Genomic DNA, 16,978 nt, shown 5'->3' with positions numbered 1-16,978 from the left:
AGGGACGGGGGAGCCTGGTGGGCTGCCGTCTATGGGGTCGCACAGGGTTGGACACGACTGAAGCAACTTAGCAGCAGCAGCAAAGACTATAAAATATATGATAATTGAAAGTTTTTTGCACTAGTTTGTTATAAAATGAAAAGTTAAAATTTCGTAACTACCCACAATCTCTCTTCTGGAAACAAATTATTTGTGTATTCTTCCCTAAAGTTTCTGTGCATTTGCAAACACACAGTGTTTTTTTTTAATATGAGACTAGGAACATTTGGTCTCACTGTTAGCTTTTATTCACTTCATAAGCCTTAGACATCTGTCCGTATCAGAAGTAGAAGGCTGCCCTTTTCTCCCTTAAGCACGCATAGCATTGGGCTGTATGGATGTTCTGTAACTTGTTGAAGCAGTCCCTAAGGGTGGACATTTAGGTTGTTTCCATATTTTTACTACTACAGACATTCTTGCAGAGGGTGAACATGCAAATACATTCATCTTTGCATGATGCCATGCATATATTGAGTGTGTCTGTAAGATAAACTCTATGGAGTGGAATTTCCTGGTTCTAAAAATGCATATATTTACTTTTCTTAGATTTGCTAAATTGTTTTCCTAGCAGACTGTGTCAACAGTGTTGGGATGTGCAAAAAAAATTTCATAATCCAGTTCTAGTGAAAGACCTCTAATCTACCCACTACCTTTAGCTAAACAGTGTTGTGACCATCAGTGGAAATAAGAACAGAAAGGGACCTTCAGTTAAATTTTTTTATCTTCATAGACAAAATTAAACCTTTGTCATTAATGTTTATTTCACAGTTTTTGTTGTTCAGTCATTAAGTCATGTCAGACTCTTTGTGACCCCATGGACTGCAGCACGCCAGGCTGTCCTGTCCTTCACTGTCTCCCGGAGCTTGCTCAAACGCATGTCGGTTGAGTCAGTGATGCTGTCTAAACCATCTTGTCCTGTGTTGCCACCTTCTCCTCCTGTGCTCAGTCTTTCCCAGCTTGTCTTAGCTTGGGCTGCCATAACAAAATGCCATAAACTGGTGACTTAAGCAATGAAGGTTTATTTTCTCACAGTTCTGAAGGCTGAAATCCAAGATCAGAGTGCCAGCATGGTTGGGTTCTAGTGAGAGCTCTCTTTCTGGCTTGCAGTTACATCTCCCTCCTCCCTGTCATGGCAGAGGAAAAGAGAAAATGAGCTCTCTGGTATGGCCTTAAGCTCACAGGAGGACCAATCCCATCACGAGGGCCCTGGTCTCGTGTTGTCGTTTAGTCGCTCCATCGTGTTTGACTCTTTTGCAACCCCGTGGACTGTAGGCTGCCAAGCTCCTCTGTCCGTGGGATTTCCCAGAAAAGAATACTGCAGTGGGTTGCCATTTCCTTCTCCAGGGGATTTTCCCAACCCGGCGATTGAACCAGAATCTCCTGCATTGACAGGTGAATCCTTTACCGCTGAACCATCAGGGAAGGCCCCCAACCTCATGACCCCCCCATCTAAATCCAATTACCTCCCAAAGGTCCAGTCTCCGGTTACCATTTTATTGGGAGTTAGGGCTCCTACATATGAATTTATAAGGGGGGACACAGTTCAGTCCGTAGTATCCCTCTGGCGCACAGGTTCGTGCACCAGAGTGCCTGGCATTGTGTCTGGTACTTAGTGGGTTCTTGTGTTAGTTTTCTATTGCTGTCATTAAAAATTACCACAAATTGAGTGGCTTAAAACAGCACAGATTTATTATCTCACAGTCCTGTAGGTGTTTCACTGAGCTAAAATCACAGGGACAGCAGCACTGCCTGTCTTTGTGGAGGTTCTAGGGGAAGGTTCATTTCCTTGCTTTTTCCAGTTTCCAGAAACCACCTGTAGTCCTCAGCTTCCAATCCCATTTTATTGCATCTTCAAAGCCAGCAACTTTGCATCTCTCTCTATGACCTTCCTCTACCACTTTTAAGGACCCTGTAATTACATTGGGCCCACCTGTTGCATAATCCAGCTGACACTCTCTAGCTTGCTTAATTAAAGTAATCTGACTAACAGCCTCAACTCAATCAGCGGCCTTAATTCCCTTTGCCTTGTATCCTAACATATTCACATGTTTGGGGATTAGCACATGGACATCTTTGTTGAGCCATTGTTCTGTGTTTGGTATTTTCTGCCTGAAAGAAAAACCACTTCTGAGTTACATATACATCCACTCTAACTGCACAGCTACATTGTTTGTGTATGTGTTTACAAGAATAGCACAAGGACACAAATAAGGAATGGTCATGATTCTGGTGTCCTGATTCAGTGTTCCATTTTCTTTTCTTGTGAGTGGTAAGCTATCTACTTTATTCATTGTGTTCTCTGTATATTTTTCAGTGAAGTAAATCAGAAAATGTAGACTGATGACTCTTATAAGAAGTTGTTCATTAGTTGCTCATGTCAAAAATGGTTACTTGCTAATCAGTTGAGAAAATGGTGATCGACATGAATGCTCTAATGATATGTTCAGATCTAGATTATAGCTGTATATTTAATACTTCAAATACCTAGATTATTTTATGTGAGTTTAAGAATTTACAACTATGTCTTCCAAGAACTGAAAATGATAAAGTAAAATCTAATTGAGGGTAACTTTAAAAAATAGGAATATAAGGCCATAAAAATTCATGTAATGGTCAGGATTCAACATTTCTATTTATTTAAAGTTGAATTTTAGTTTGGTAACTTGGTGTTCTATAAAACTGAGGGTGGTTTTTAGTTTTTTATTAAAGTACTCTACAGTTACCCTGAGAGCAGGAAAAAGTCATCTTTAGTAAAAATTTATTTTCAAACCTAGACAGTTCATAACAGTAGCATTTTATTGATCTGATACAATTACATTTTTCTAGTAAAAGGTCTAGAAAATGTTACATGTTTTGGCAATTATTACAGCCAGGAAGTTGTGTAAGTCTCTCTTAAGAGTCAAGGCTAAACTGGTATTTTGTGAACTTGAGATAGTTGGACTTGAATTCTGAAGAGAGAGTTGCATGCTAAGTCCAGCAGCAGGCTTCTCTGCCTCTCTCATCCCACCCCTCCAGAGCCCTTCCTGCTGGCAACTGCATGAGCCTGACAGGGCCACAGAGCTCAGGGCCCTTAGGCGTCATTGTGAACTAGATTTGAGATAAGAATGAAAATCTGAGGGGAGAAAGGAATAAAAATACAATAGATACTGTCTTTTTGACTATTTGGCCCCATGTCTATGAGAGGAATTTTTTCCTGTGTATATATAAGGAAAAGCTAAAGATTGTTTCTCAAATCTGAGCTTATACTTGTCATTACAGTTGTTTTTTTTAATACAAAAAGACATGTTGCATAGCACTATATAAAGTTTCATTTAAAGTTTCATTTCCCATGGAGGGAGGAGCCTGGTAGGCTACAGTCCATGGGGTTGCAAAGAGTCCGACACGACTGAGCGACTTCACTTTTACTTTCACTTTAATAAGATGACCTGTTCATAGCTCCTTAAAGAAAAGAAATACTTTATAAATTTAAGTATACGTGTTCACTGTAGAAAAGGTCAGAAAACACAAACCAGAAGAGAATAATCATCCAGCTAGAAACCACCATTCATAAAATGTGATGTATAAACTGTAAAATGGATTTTTTTTAATTTTTTTATTTTATTTTTAAACTTTACAATATTGTATTAGTTTTGCCAAATATCGAAATGAATCCGCCACAGGTATACATGTTTTCCCCATCCTGAACTCTCCTCCCTCCTCCCTCCGCATACCATCCCTCTGGGTCGTCCCAGTGCACCAGCCCCAAGCATCCAGTATCATGCATCGAACCTGGACTGGGAATTAGAAGATAGAATGGTAGAAATAAATGAATCAGAGAGGAAAAAAGAAAAACGAATTAAAAGAAATGAGGACAATTTCAGAGACCTTCAGGACAATATTAAACGCTACAACATTCGAATCATAGGGGTCCCAGAAGACGAAGACAAAAAGAAAGACCATGAGAAAATACTTGAGGAGATAATAGTTGAAAACTTCCTAAAATGGGGAAGGAAATAATCACCCAAGTCCAAGAAACCCAGAGAGTCCCAAATAGGATAAACCCAAGGCGAAACACCCCAAGACATATATTAATCAAATTAACAAAGATCAAACACAAAGAACAAATATTAAAAGCAGCAAGGGAAAAAACAAATAACACACAAGGGAATTCCCATAAAGAGAACAGCTGATCTTTCTACAGATGGATTTTTAAAAAGATTTTTTATAAGTGTTTAAAAGGCAAAAATACATATGGCCGGCAAAGAAATTAAAATATGTTCATGCTTTTCTTGTGTTTTTGAGTATATAGAAACTTGGTTACTATTGTTATAAATTTCAGCTGATTGAAATATTCTGGAGAAAAGCTTGTAAAAAATACAACTTTTACAAGCCAATCCCTTTAACCTAACAATCCCCATTCTGGGAAGGAAACAATTTAGTAGCTATTCGAAAAATTTAGGGGCTTCCCTGGTAGCTCAGTTGGTAAAGAATCCACCCGCAATGCAGAAGACCCCGGTTTTGATTCCTGGGTCCGGAAGATCCGCTGGAGAAGGGATAGGCTACCCACTTCACTATTCTTGGGCTTCCCTGGTGTTTCAGCTGGTAAAGAATCTGCTTGCAGTATGGGAGAACTGGGTTCAATCCCTTGGTTGGGAAGATCCCCTGGAGAAAGGAAAGGCTACCCACTCCAGTATTCTGGCCTGGAGAATTCCATGGACTGTATAGTCCATGGGTTTGCAGAGTTGGACACAACTGTGCGACTTTCACTTTCAAAAAATTTAGGTGTAAGGATACTCATCCCAGTATTGTTAAAAGGAGAGCGTAAATTTTAGTAGCAACCTGAGTAAGTGACGTTAATATAATTGTTGTTGTTGCCCAGATTGCAGTTGTTATTGATTAACATACATGTCATCTACTAAATATGATAATGTAAATCTGTATTTATTGGGAAAGAAGTCTGATGAAACTTAGAGAAGAACAGAGAGGGAAGGGATATAATAGAGTAGATACATTATCTAATTTTTTTAAACAGTATATGCATAGCTATATATGTATATAAATGCTGAGAAGTTACCCTGATAAATATATTTGACAGCAGGTATCTCTGAAGTTGAAAGTCCAAGTAATTCTAACTTTCTTCTTTAGATTGTCTATAATGTGTCTGTTTTTATAGTACCATATATATTTAGCTTGTAAATCAGAAAAAAGATTATTTTGTTACTAAGTTTTAAATTGGAACTTTCTTAGAATTAAGCAGCATGAAGACAGAGAGGGCTGACTTTGTGATACAGTGAGCAACTTAATAGATCAGAAATAGCCACTGCTCACTGGAGCCTTGGTGTCATTTGACGAATTGACAGTTGAAAAGAAGCTCTTAACTGTGTCTTTGGAAATAGTCCCTGCCTGAAGTCCATCCTAAAGGAGATCAGTCCTGGGTGTTCCTTGGAAGGACTGATGCTAACGCTGAAATTCCAGTACTTTGGCCACCTCATGTGAAGAGTTGACTCATTGGAAAAGACTCTGATGCTGGGAGGGATTGGGGGCAGGAGGAGAAGAGAACGACAGAGGATGAGATGGCTGGATGACATCACTGACTCGATGGACATGAGTTTGAGTGAACTCCGGGAGTTGGTGATGGACAGGGAGGCCTGTGATTCATGGGGTTCCAAAGAGTCGGACACAACTGAGCAACTGAACTGAACTGAAAGAAAGTACACGCTTGTATGAGCAAACTGAAAGAATGACAGCTTCATTCATTTGAATATCAGATTACTTCAGTGGTTTAGGCTGGTTAAAAGTGATACTTTAATAATAGTGTTCAATCTTTTATAGAGGTAGGCTTTGGAAAATGTCAGGAATTTTTAGAAGTCATTAGGTTGGGCTCCCTCAGTTTATAGAGAAGGAAACGGGAGCCCTGACAGAAAAGGTGATTTGCTTTAACCGTCACAGAGCTGGTCATGGTCAGGTCAAAGACTTATTTTTTCCTGATTCCTGATGGCTTAGCCACTTTACCTTCTTTCCAGATAGTCATCAGTGAGCCATGATGCCTTAGGAGATAGAGAATCTAACAAATGTGGTATCAGACACTTTTCATCAGTCAACAATGTATCATGTACCTAAGTAAGTAGGTGTTAGTTGTTCGATCGTGTCTTTGTGACCCCATGAACTGTAGCCCGCCAGGCTTCTCTGTCCATGGAATTCTCCAGGCAAGAATACTGGAGTGGGTTGCTGTCCCCTTCTCCAGGGAATCTTCCTGACCCAGGGATCAAACCCAGGACTCCTGCATTGCAGGCAGATTCTTTACCATATGAACCACCAGGGAAGCCCATTATGTACCTAACATGTACACGAAAGCATATAAATACTGAGGGTAGAAAGAGGAATTTAAAAAAAAAATTTTTTTTTTAGGAAGACACCCATACAATAAAGAATGTAATGTTAGTTAGTACAGAATGTAAATGTTAGTACAGAAGTATATATAAAGTATTATGGGAGCTCAAGAGAAGGATGGTTTCACACACACAAAAAGAAAGAAATGTCATTGGAGCCAAGTCAGTTGGCCTTCATCAAAAACATAAGAAAAGAAATGCATTCCAAGTAGGGGAATTACCATGTGCAAAGGCACAGAGGCTCCTAGAAGAGCCAGGAGGATTAGAAGGTACCCTGGATAGAGGTCCTCAAGAAAGTAGGCAGAGATCTAGCAGTAACAGCAAGACTTGCAGTTTTGAAATTTTTCATTGGAATGTTGAGACAAGTTCTAAGAGTACAGATTCAGTTTGATCCAGGGCTCAAACAGTATCACCAGAACAGGGTTTTTTTCTGTCTTCATTGGTCTACTTTTTTAATCCCTTTCTCAGGCCCCCCGTGGGTACAAGAGGACCAGTCCCCAGTAGCTCAAATAAAAGTTCTGGACTAGGGACTCCTTAGTATAAGACAACTGTTTGGTTAATGTCCCTTCTCAGAAGAAATCACCAAGATACCAATGGGAAGGAATCCACTGATCAGGCTCCCCACGTGGGAAGGGATGTTTCCAGCCAAGCAGGACAGGCACTTTTGCCATGAGGAGGAGATTGCAGGTGGCTGGATAGGAAAAACTGTAAATACTCCCTGAGTGGGACACTGAAGGTAGAGGTGAAGTCTTGGGGGGTCTTCTTAAAGATTTTTCTTTATGTTTTCCATCATACTGTCTCAATATTTAAATAATATAAAATCCAGAATAAAAGATTTAAATATTCCATCCCATATTTAACCTAAGGACAATTCTTTTTTAATGAATATGGCATAATATTTCATTAATCAGTTTCAAACTGCTGGCAGGAAAAGTTAATACTGTAAATACTGCCGTTAAAACTGCTTTCGTGTACCCATTTGAATACCATTTTTAAAAAATAAAAGATAAAAGTATTCATTATATGTGAAGAATAAGTTGCTGTGAGGGGTGGAACTTATGTTACAGTAGAAGTGTTCAATTTCCTGTCATAAAGGACCAGTGGAAAGTGATTGAATTTGGTTTTGTTTTTGCTGTGCTTTGCAGCTGCAGCATTTTGGTTTGCCAACCAGGGATCAAACCCAGGGCCCCTGCAGTAAGAATGCTGAGTCCTAACCCCTGGACTTCCAGGGAATTCCTCGAAAGTGATTGGTTTTGTAGAATTCAGAAGTGTTTATATCCTTAGATTGGTTATTTTAAGTTTACAGTGTTCACCTTTTATTTTACTTGGCGGTGAAGTCATTACCTTTATATAGTGAAATTACCATGTGATTTTACAGAATTCACAGAGACAGGACTCCAAATTAGAGATACAGAAATTAACAATATCTTGAAGATGTCAGCAAATGAAATATATGGAAATGAACCTGACAATGAATAAGATATTTACTGCTGTTCTATATAATTGGATACATGTAGCTATAAAATATATAAAAAGGAAAATAAAATTGGACTGTTATATATGGGTTGAGATTTTCTTTATTAAAATAAATTGCTTTGGTAACAGTGAAACTGTGTTTACCTGGAAGTCTTAAGAGGATGAATTATTTTGAACAGAATTCCATTTAGCTAATTTCCAAACACATGGTCAGTTTTTCCCTGCAGTTTAAATTTTGCCCTAAAATGTATTTCATACTTTCTCACCTTCTTATTTACAACAAACTGAAAATAATTTCAGTTTTTCTTTTTAATTCCGGTCATTATAAGCATCATTTATTATGCTGTGGAAGTTGTAGGATTGTTTGTCCTTTTGTGAAAAAACCATAAAGTGCTCTGAGGTCTTGTGGACGCATTATGTCATGTTTAATCTATCCGTACCTCTCTGTAATTTGTCACTCTTCTTGCTCTTGGGCTTATAGCAGCCACTTCTAAATGCTAAAGGTTTTGAAGGGATATTACCACTCCTTCTTAAATTGTATATAAAATCAGAGTGCACAGGCTCCGCATGTTGGCTCATAGTGGGCCTGGTTGATAAAGGCTTAATATAACTTTTGGTAGTTGAATGGATGTTGTAGCATTTACAAAGTGTAATCTTTCTTAATCTTCTAAGGAGGAGAGATATTCAAAAGGAGAAAAATTCAAGCTGATTGGCATTTGCCAAAGATAGTTAGCATAAAGTCTTAAAATGTAAGGCTGGTGCACTGGGACGACCCAGAGGGAGGGTATGGGGAGGGAGGAGGGTTCAGGATGGGGAACACATGTATACCTGTGGCGGATTCATTTCGATATTTGGCAAAACTAATACAATATTGTAAAGTTTAAAAATAAAATAAAATTTAAAAAAAAAATGTAAGAACTTGAAGGTACCTCAGTAAGAATATGCGTCAGGCTATAAATCTTCTGTAATCAACCCTAATCTGGCAGAGCTCCATGCCATTTGCTGCAACGTCAAAAAGAGAAGCACAGCTGTCAAGCTGTCAGTGGACTCCCTTCTGCTAATAATTTTATCTTTTACGTTCTCTAGCTACTATATCTTTATTGCACTCAGTGCTTCAAGGAAATGAAAAGTACTTCCTCAGAGTTGAATGTTGGCCAAACCCATGCTATTCAAATAAGATAAAGCCCTGGTTCTCGTGTCTTTTTAATCTAAAGCTAAAATTATACTTTATTCATTTGTCTTATTCTTTCATTCTGCTTGTAGTTCTCCAAATTATCAGATAAATAGACTGGTTGGATATTTTGGAATGGGAATGTCACACTCCCACATTCCTTCTCCTTCCCCCCGATTTTTTTTTTTCCTAAAAACCTCATTTAAATATACTTACAGAGAGGTATGTTAAATCAGTACCTTTCGAGGTCTGGATAGTTCCAAAGTAAAGACTTTCTTTGACCTCCTATTAAAGCTCTTTTGAATTCTGACCACTGGCTATAGCTTTTACATTTTCTCCTGTAAAAATTTTGGTGTGCTGTAATATATTACAAATAATATATTGTTGTATAAAAGATTGATGGACTTTGGAGTTAGATCAGGTCATATTCAGTATAGTCACTTTCCCTGCCCTTTTGGCATTTGACTGTTGAGTATGTAAGAGAAGCAAAAATTTCCACCCCTCATTGAGAAACACCTAGCGTTTTGCTTGTAGGCCTTTGCTAGGTTTCATTGTTTGATAGAGATTAACAGCTCAAGTGGTCAAGTATAGGCCTTACTCTTATATTTTTAGTGCCTTTTAAATTCAGAGTACAGTTTTAATGTAAGTTCCAATATAGTAGCAAAGCCAGGGGAAGCAGTGAAGGGATTTAGTTATAAAAGAGAGACCCTGGGAGATGATCATTATCCATTACTACATAATGGTGATTATGTAGTTCAGATAATTGCTATGAAAATATGAGTGGAAGTTACTCCAGACTAGCATCTCTGTTTCTTCTGGCATCTCTGAGACGGTAGAATGAAGAAAGGCGGATGAGTTTTATATGCAGTCACCTAGCATCACCCAGTACTACTGTGCCTGTTGTTAAAGCAACCATTGGACTTATTCCACGTTATTTTTATTCCCTCTTATTATTTATTTGTTGGCCATGCTTCACGGCTTGTAGGATCTTAATTCCCCAGTCAGGGATTGAACATGTGCCCCCGGCAGTGAAAGCACTGATTCCTAACCACTGGACCACCAGAGAAATCTCATTCCCTCTCTTTGATTTTTTTTTTTTAAATAGGCTTGCATTTACCAAAGTCTAAGCAAGGCTATCTTTTGCTCTTAAAAAACTAGCTCTAAAATTAATTAATTGAGCTGCTGTCAAGTTCTTAGAGATTACACAAATGTAGTTTCTTCTCAAAGTAGAACTTCTGGAGAGCTAGTACATAATTTGACAGTCTAACCCTAAGGGATACCAGGAACTTCATTCATGTCTTTGGTTCCAAGGCCACTGCCTTAGATTTTCCTGAAATTCAAAAAGCCCCATGTGTGTATATGTGTTGTTTTTTCCTTGTTATAAACATATATAGACAATTGAAAAATATACAAGTGTAAAAAGTAAAAGATATAAATGTACCTCTCTTTTTTTAATCCCACTTCCCAAAAATAAACCAGCTTAGTTTTTAGCATATCAGACATGTATACATCTAAATCTATAAAAATGTAATTTCTTTAAAAAAATATACCATGCTTATCCTTTATCACTGTTTTAGTTAATTACGCATTGTGAATGTCTTTCCGTGATAGTAGATCTAATTTTTCTGTCTCCCATTCCATTGGACAATTGATGTCCCTGTTCCCTCACTGATGGACTTAGGTTTGTTTTTGTTGTTCAGTTAGTTTTTTTGTTTGTTTGTTTTCAGTTAAAGGCAATATAGTGAACATTTTTGTGTGTATCTTTGCCCACTTGTTTAAAGAATGCCTATAGTTCCCTAGAGTTTATATTCCTAAATCAATGGTATGTGATTCTAAAGTTTTGATACATGTTGTCAAATGAGCCTCCAAATAATAAGTTTATAAGCCTGCTGCCAGCATATAAGGATTCATTTTTCCTACATCTTCAACAACATAGTTGCTTGTTTATGATTCAGAAACTTGAATTGTAAACTCTAAGTCCCGAGGTTATTTTATATAATCTCTGATTTATGGTTTCACAAATAGCCTGTAAAAATAGATGCTTTTCGTATTTTTCCTTTTATTGCTGCCATACTTGTTTAGATATAGAATGTGTTATCAAGACAAGGCAATCTTTTTTTTGTTAGTATAGGTGTAACATATATTTTAAGGAATTTATCATTCATTTCCAAATATTTCTTGAATATTTCTTATATTACTAGTCCAGTCAGGATATTCATTTCAAAACCTTGCTCTTTTGAGTTGGAGTTCAAGGGACAGCTACTGAACCTCTCATTCTCTTTGCTGAAATTTACACATAATCACTTTTGAAATACCCCTTAAATTTACTGAGCACCTCACACTGACTAATGGTGATTGAACAGTAAGGCATATTAAACTTTATTAATCCAAACAAATTTTAATGAAATCTGAGCTTTATCTGTTTGCTTGCTTGCAGGTGGATTCACCTATGAACTTGAAGCATCCCCATGACTTAGTCATATTAATGAGACAAGAAACAACAGTTAACTACCTCAAAGAACTGGAGGTGAGGCAACTGGACAAGCAACACGCACCTGGTACTTGGTACATTTCACAGGAGCTACTGTGGTCAAAGAAGAATTAAAACATATTATTTCTTAATTCTTCTGCTTTTATAGGAATATTCTATTTTTAGATCATGCTTCTATTTTTTTAATCAGAATGCCATTTGAGCACTAGTAAGAGAAATAGACTACTGGAACCTTGGTTTTATGCCTCATTCTTGACTCACATATCCTTGAACAGTATTTCCATGTATAAATATTTCCATCAAATATGAAGAGGAATTATCTCAAGATAATCTTGGAAGGAGAGTTTGGGTAAAATATCAAAAGGAAGAATGATTTGAATGCCTCATAAAAATATAATTATGTTAGTTCTCAGGTAGTAAAAACTAGGATCTTAGTAGTTTGTGTTCTTATGATTGAGGTGAAAACCATTCATCACTTTGCATCTTGAAAAGTCTTCCTTCATTTTTCTTTTATATTGAAGTATAGTTGATTAACGATATTGTGTTAGTTTCAAGTGTACAGCAAAGTGATCCAGTTATACATATACATGTATTTATTCTTTTTCAGATTCTTTTCCACACTTTGAAAAGCTGATATTTATTAGCACTAATAATATCTGACCTTTTGGTTTCTATCATTGATTTTCATAAACTGATTTTTCTTAGTAGCAAATAGTGTTATTTGAAAAAGTTTTTTTTTCTTTCATATAACCCCCTCTTAAAAGTTATAGTGTAAATTGAATTCAAATTTTAATGAAACTTTTAAGTTGAAGAAAAAGTAACCCAATTTGCAAAATGAGATTTAGAAAATTATTGGGAATAATAAGAGTAGAATCAGAGTCTTAGAAAGCTAGAAGGAATCATAAAGATCATCCTCATTTCAGTGGTAAGGAAATAATTGCACCTAAAGACTGAATTGCCTGATTTCATGAAACAAGTTATGGCAGAACCAGAGGCAGATGCCTTATCTCCTGGCTGTTTACAGAGATGAAACCAGGTAGCCATTCATCTTCTAGTTACATAAAAGTTCCCGACTTCACTTATATAAATTTAAATTAGTACATCTATTAACAGTAATAGTTATATGTTTTTAAAACTTCTATAAATTAAAGAAGAACTTTTGGCACATATTAATCAATTGTGTAGGTAGTAAATTTTTAGGAATACTTATAAAACTTGAGCACCTCACCATTTGTAAAATAGTGTCTCACCTTGTTCTTACCAGTTTTGTCACTTATAAATTTGGAAATGTTGATTTTTATGAATACTAAGACAGTAGACATAATTTAGAGGGCTTCATGCCTGGAAGCTTAAAACACAGTGTTCAGAAAGATGCAGTGGTGCAGAAAATAGTTTTTAAGAGTCATAGACGTTATAATGTTTATGATTATCCATCTTTTTAAGTGGCAGTATTATTTAATATAAAGAGAAAGAGACTTCGAGTATGTGTAATGGGAAAATGCCATTTACCAAGTCACTGAAAATGCAAATGAAAAATATTGACTCCACCAATATTTGGTTAAAGTAATGTAATGAGTTTATACAGAGTACTTAGTTTCTGCTTCATATACACAATGACAGATGAAAGACAAAATAGAAATCAAAGTAAAACGTAGTCAGGTCTGAACACAACATGAACAACCTCCGTAGACTTGAAATGGAACAGAAAGCACCAAGTTGAGAATGTAGCTAAGACTATAAACCTGCTGGTTTCCAAGACCAGGAATAGGTTCTGCTGTCTGATGTTCATTGCATCTCTGTGGAGTAAAGGGCACAACAGTGTTCTGTGCAAGATAAAGGAAGATAACCAGATTCACTACTGCTTGAAGACTGGGACGGAGCATGAAGAGTCTGGTGGGAAAAATTTTAAAAAGGCAGGAAGACAAAACAAAACCTAATGACCAAAAAATGAACCAAACCATGTAGTGGTTCAATAATTGCATCTTCAGTTTCCTGAACACCATTTCAGGGCAGAGTATCACTTTGGGTTAGAAACTCTAAAATCGTATGATCTGGTTTTGGACTTTGGATCTAGATAGAACCAGAAGCAGCTACAAAACTGTTAGACCCAGGAAATGGTCATGGAGTGGTTGGGAAGAGACAGAGATGGAGATGGGGTTAAGGATGGTTCCAGGATTTTTGACCCAAGCAATTGATGTTGGATGGAGTTGGCTTTAGCTGAAATGAGAAGACTGAAGGAGGTATAGACTGGGGAAGAGGTTGGTATATTAAGAAGATACCTGTTAGGAATCAGTGGAGACATTGAGTGAGGAGTTGGTTCTTCTGGTGTAGACTCCTGGGTCAAGGCTTGAGCTAGAGATTTAAGTTCATTTATCCTTCTTAATCACTGACATAGGAATAAATCCATGAGACTAGATAATACAGTTTATCTACAAAGTAGTGACAACTAGGTGAACTTCTTAGATCCCAGAATCAATACCAGAAGACAATAGCATCAAAGTGTTAAGTACAGAATTTTATATTGTTTTAAATATAATATTTTATATTCTCTTAAACCATCATTCAGGAGTGAGGACAAGGCAGTTTTCTGACATACACAGTTTACTAACCACAGACCTTCACTATGCTGACCAATGCAGATAAATCACAAAAGCATTAAGTTTAAAAAAAGAAAGTTGTAGAATATAGAGTATGATACCATTTATATAAATTTTTTTTAATGAGCCAAAGAATTTATTTGAAGAAATAAAATTATTTACAAAATTATCATTCCACACATAAAAATAATCCCCCAAATCCCCATGAAGCAGATTTAGGTAAATAATCCAAATTTCAAATAATCCCAAATCTCCAGAAAGAAGAGATACCTTGTTATACCTTTTTCTCAGGGAAGGAAAGATAGATACACTGGAAAGCGAATCTGTATTCACAAAACTTCAATCTGAAGCCTCTGTCTAGTAAAGTCTCAGAGGCTTATTCAGAAAATTTATTATCAATTTTGTACCTATATCTTCTTTATAATTTTTGTGACTTTGTTTGTTTTTCTTTCTCTTTCTTCTTTTCTTTAACATTGTATTTTTGAAATTCCAAACTGTACTCTACATTTTTAACTTTCGCTTTTTCGTATTTGTTATCGATTTTGTACCTATATTTTCTTTATAATTTTTGTGACTTTGTTGTTTTTTTTTTTTCTCTCTTTCTTTTCCTTCTTCTTTTCTTTAACATTGTATTTTTGAAATTCCAAACTACTCTAGATTTTTAATTTTTGCTTTTAGGTATTTGTTAACCAATTTTGTACCTTTAAGAACCCAATCTTCAGTACCCATTTTTAACTAGGGAGTGAGATTACTGGCTTGACTGCTCTCACCCTCTTTGGACTCTCCTTTTTCTCCACCAGGTCGCCTGTGTCTCCTCCCTAACCCCTCTCTACTCTACCCAACTCTGTGAATTTCTGTGTGTTCCAGATGGTGGAGAACACTTAGGGAACTGATCACTGGCTGGATCTGTCTCTCTCCTTTTCATTCCCCCCTTTTATCCTCCTGGCCACCTCTGTCTCCTTCCTCCTTCTTCTCTTCTCTGTATAACTTCGTGAACATCTCTGAGCGGTCCAGTTGTGGAGTGCACATCAGGAAGGGATTACTGGTTAGCCTGCTCTCTCCTCTATTAATTCCACCTCATCTCATTCGGGTCACCTCTAACTCCCTCCTCCCTCTTCTCTTCTCCATGTAATGCTGTGAACCTCTCTGGGTGACCCTCACGGTGGAGAAACTTTTCATCTTTAACCTATATGTTTTATCAATGGTGCTGTATAGAAGGAGAAGTTTTGAGACTACTATAAAAATAAGACCGATAACTGGAAGCAGGAGGCTTAAGTCCAAACCCTGACTCCAGGGAACATTAATTGACAGGAGCTCATCAAATGCCTCCATATCTACACTGAAACCAAGCACCACACAAGGGCCAACAAGTTCCAGGGCAAGACATACCAAGCAAATTCTCCAGCAACACAGGAACACAGCCCTGAGCTCCATTATACAGGCTGCCCAAAGTCACCCCAAAACCATAGACATCTCATAACTCATTACTGGACACTTCATTGCACTCTAGAGAGAAGAAGTCCAGCTCCACCCACCAGAACACCGACACAAGCTTCCCTAACCAAGAAACCTTGACAAGCCACCTGTACAAACCCACACACAGTGAGGAAACGCCACAATAAAGAGAACTCCACAAACTGCCAGAACACAGAAAGAACACCCCAAACTCAGCAATTTAAACAAGATGAAGAGACAGAGGAATACCCAGCAGGTAAAGGAACAGGATAAATGCCCACCAAACCAAACAAAAGAGGAAGAGATAGGGAATCTACCTGATAAAGAATTCCGAATAATGATAGTGAAATTGATCCAAAATCTTGAAATCAAAATGGAATCACAGATAAATAGCCTGGAGACAAGGATTGAGAAGATGCAAGAAAGGTTTAACAAGGACCTAGAAGAAATAAAAAAGAGTCAATATATAATAAATAATGCAAATAATGAGATCAAAAACACTGGAGGCAACAAATAGTAGAATAACAGAGGCAGAAGATAGGATTAGTGAATTAGAAGATAGAATGGTAGAAATAAATAAATCAGAGAGGAAAAAAGAAAAACGAATTAAAAGAAATGAGGACAATCTCAGAGACCTCCAGGACAATATTAAACGCTACAACATTCAAATCATAGGGGTCCCAGAAGACGAAGACAAAAAGAAAGACCATGAGAAAATACTTGAAGAGATAATAGTTGAAAACTTCCCTAAAATGGGGAAGGAAATAATCACCCAAGTCCAAGAAACCCAGAGAGTCCCAAACAGGATAAACCCAAGGCGAAACACCCCAAGACACACATTAATCAAATTAACAAAGATCAAACACAAAGAACAAATATTAAAAGCAGCAAGGGAAAAACAACAAATAACACACAAGGGAATTCCCATAAGGAGAACAGCTGATCTTTCAATAGGAACTCTCCAAGCCAGGAGGGAATGGCAAGACATACTTAAAGTGATGAAAGAAAATAACCTACAGCCCAGATTACTAAACCCAGCAAGGATCTCATTCAAATATGAAGGAGAAATCAAAAGCTTTTCAGACAAGCAAAAGCTGAGAGAATTCAGCACCACCAAACCAGCTCTCCAACAAATACTAAAGGATATTCTCTAGACAGGAAACACAAAAAGGGTGTATAAATTTGAACCCAAAACAATAAAGTAAATGGCAACGGGATCATACTTATCAATAATTACCTTAAATGTAAATGGGTTGAATGCCCCAACCAAAAGACAAATACTGGCTGAATGGATACAAAAACAAGACCCCTACATATGTTGTCTACAGAGACCCACTCAAAACAGGGACACGTACAGACTGAAAGTGAAGGGCTGGAAAAA

General features: G+C 37.1%; 1 protein-coding gene across 1 annotated transcript in view; it reads left to right on the top strand.

Annotated features, from left to right (window-relative positions):
• TTC17 (tetratricopeptide repeat domain 17) overlaps positions 1–16,978 on the top strand; it is a gene marked incomplete at its 5' end in the record, with an annotated part of 128,678 nt that overhangs the window by 12,780 nt on the left and 98,920 nt on the right. The window contains one exon of the mRNA XM_010856285.1: positions 11,492–11,581. Within this exon, the coding sequence (XP_010854587.1) occupies positions 11,492–11,581 (90 nt within the window). The remainder of the gene's footprint in view (positions 1–11,491; positions 11,582–16,978) is intronic.

Source organism: Bison bison, unplaced genomic scaffold (genome assembly GCF_000754665.1).
Source record: "Bison bison bison isolate TAMUID 2011002044 unplaced genomic scaffold, Bison_UMD1.0 scf7180017854252, whole genome shotgun sequence".
NCBI classification, from domain to species: Eukaryota; Metazoa; Chordata; class Mammalia; order Artiodactyla; family Bovidae; genus Bison; species Bison bison.
This window is presented reverse-complemented; position numbering and strand designations above follow the sequence as displayed.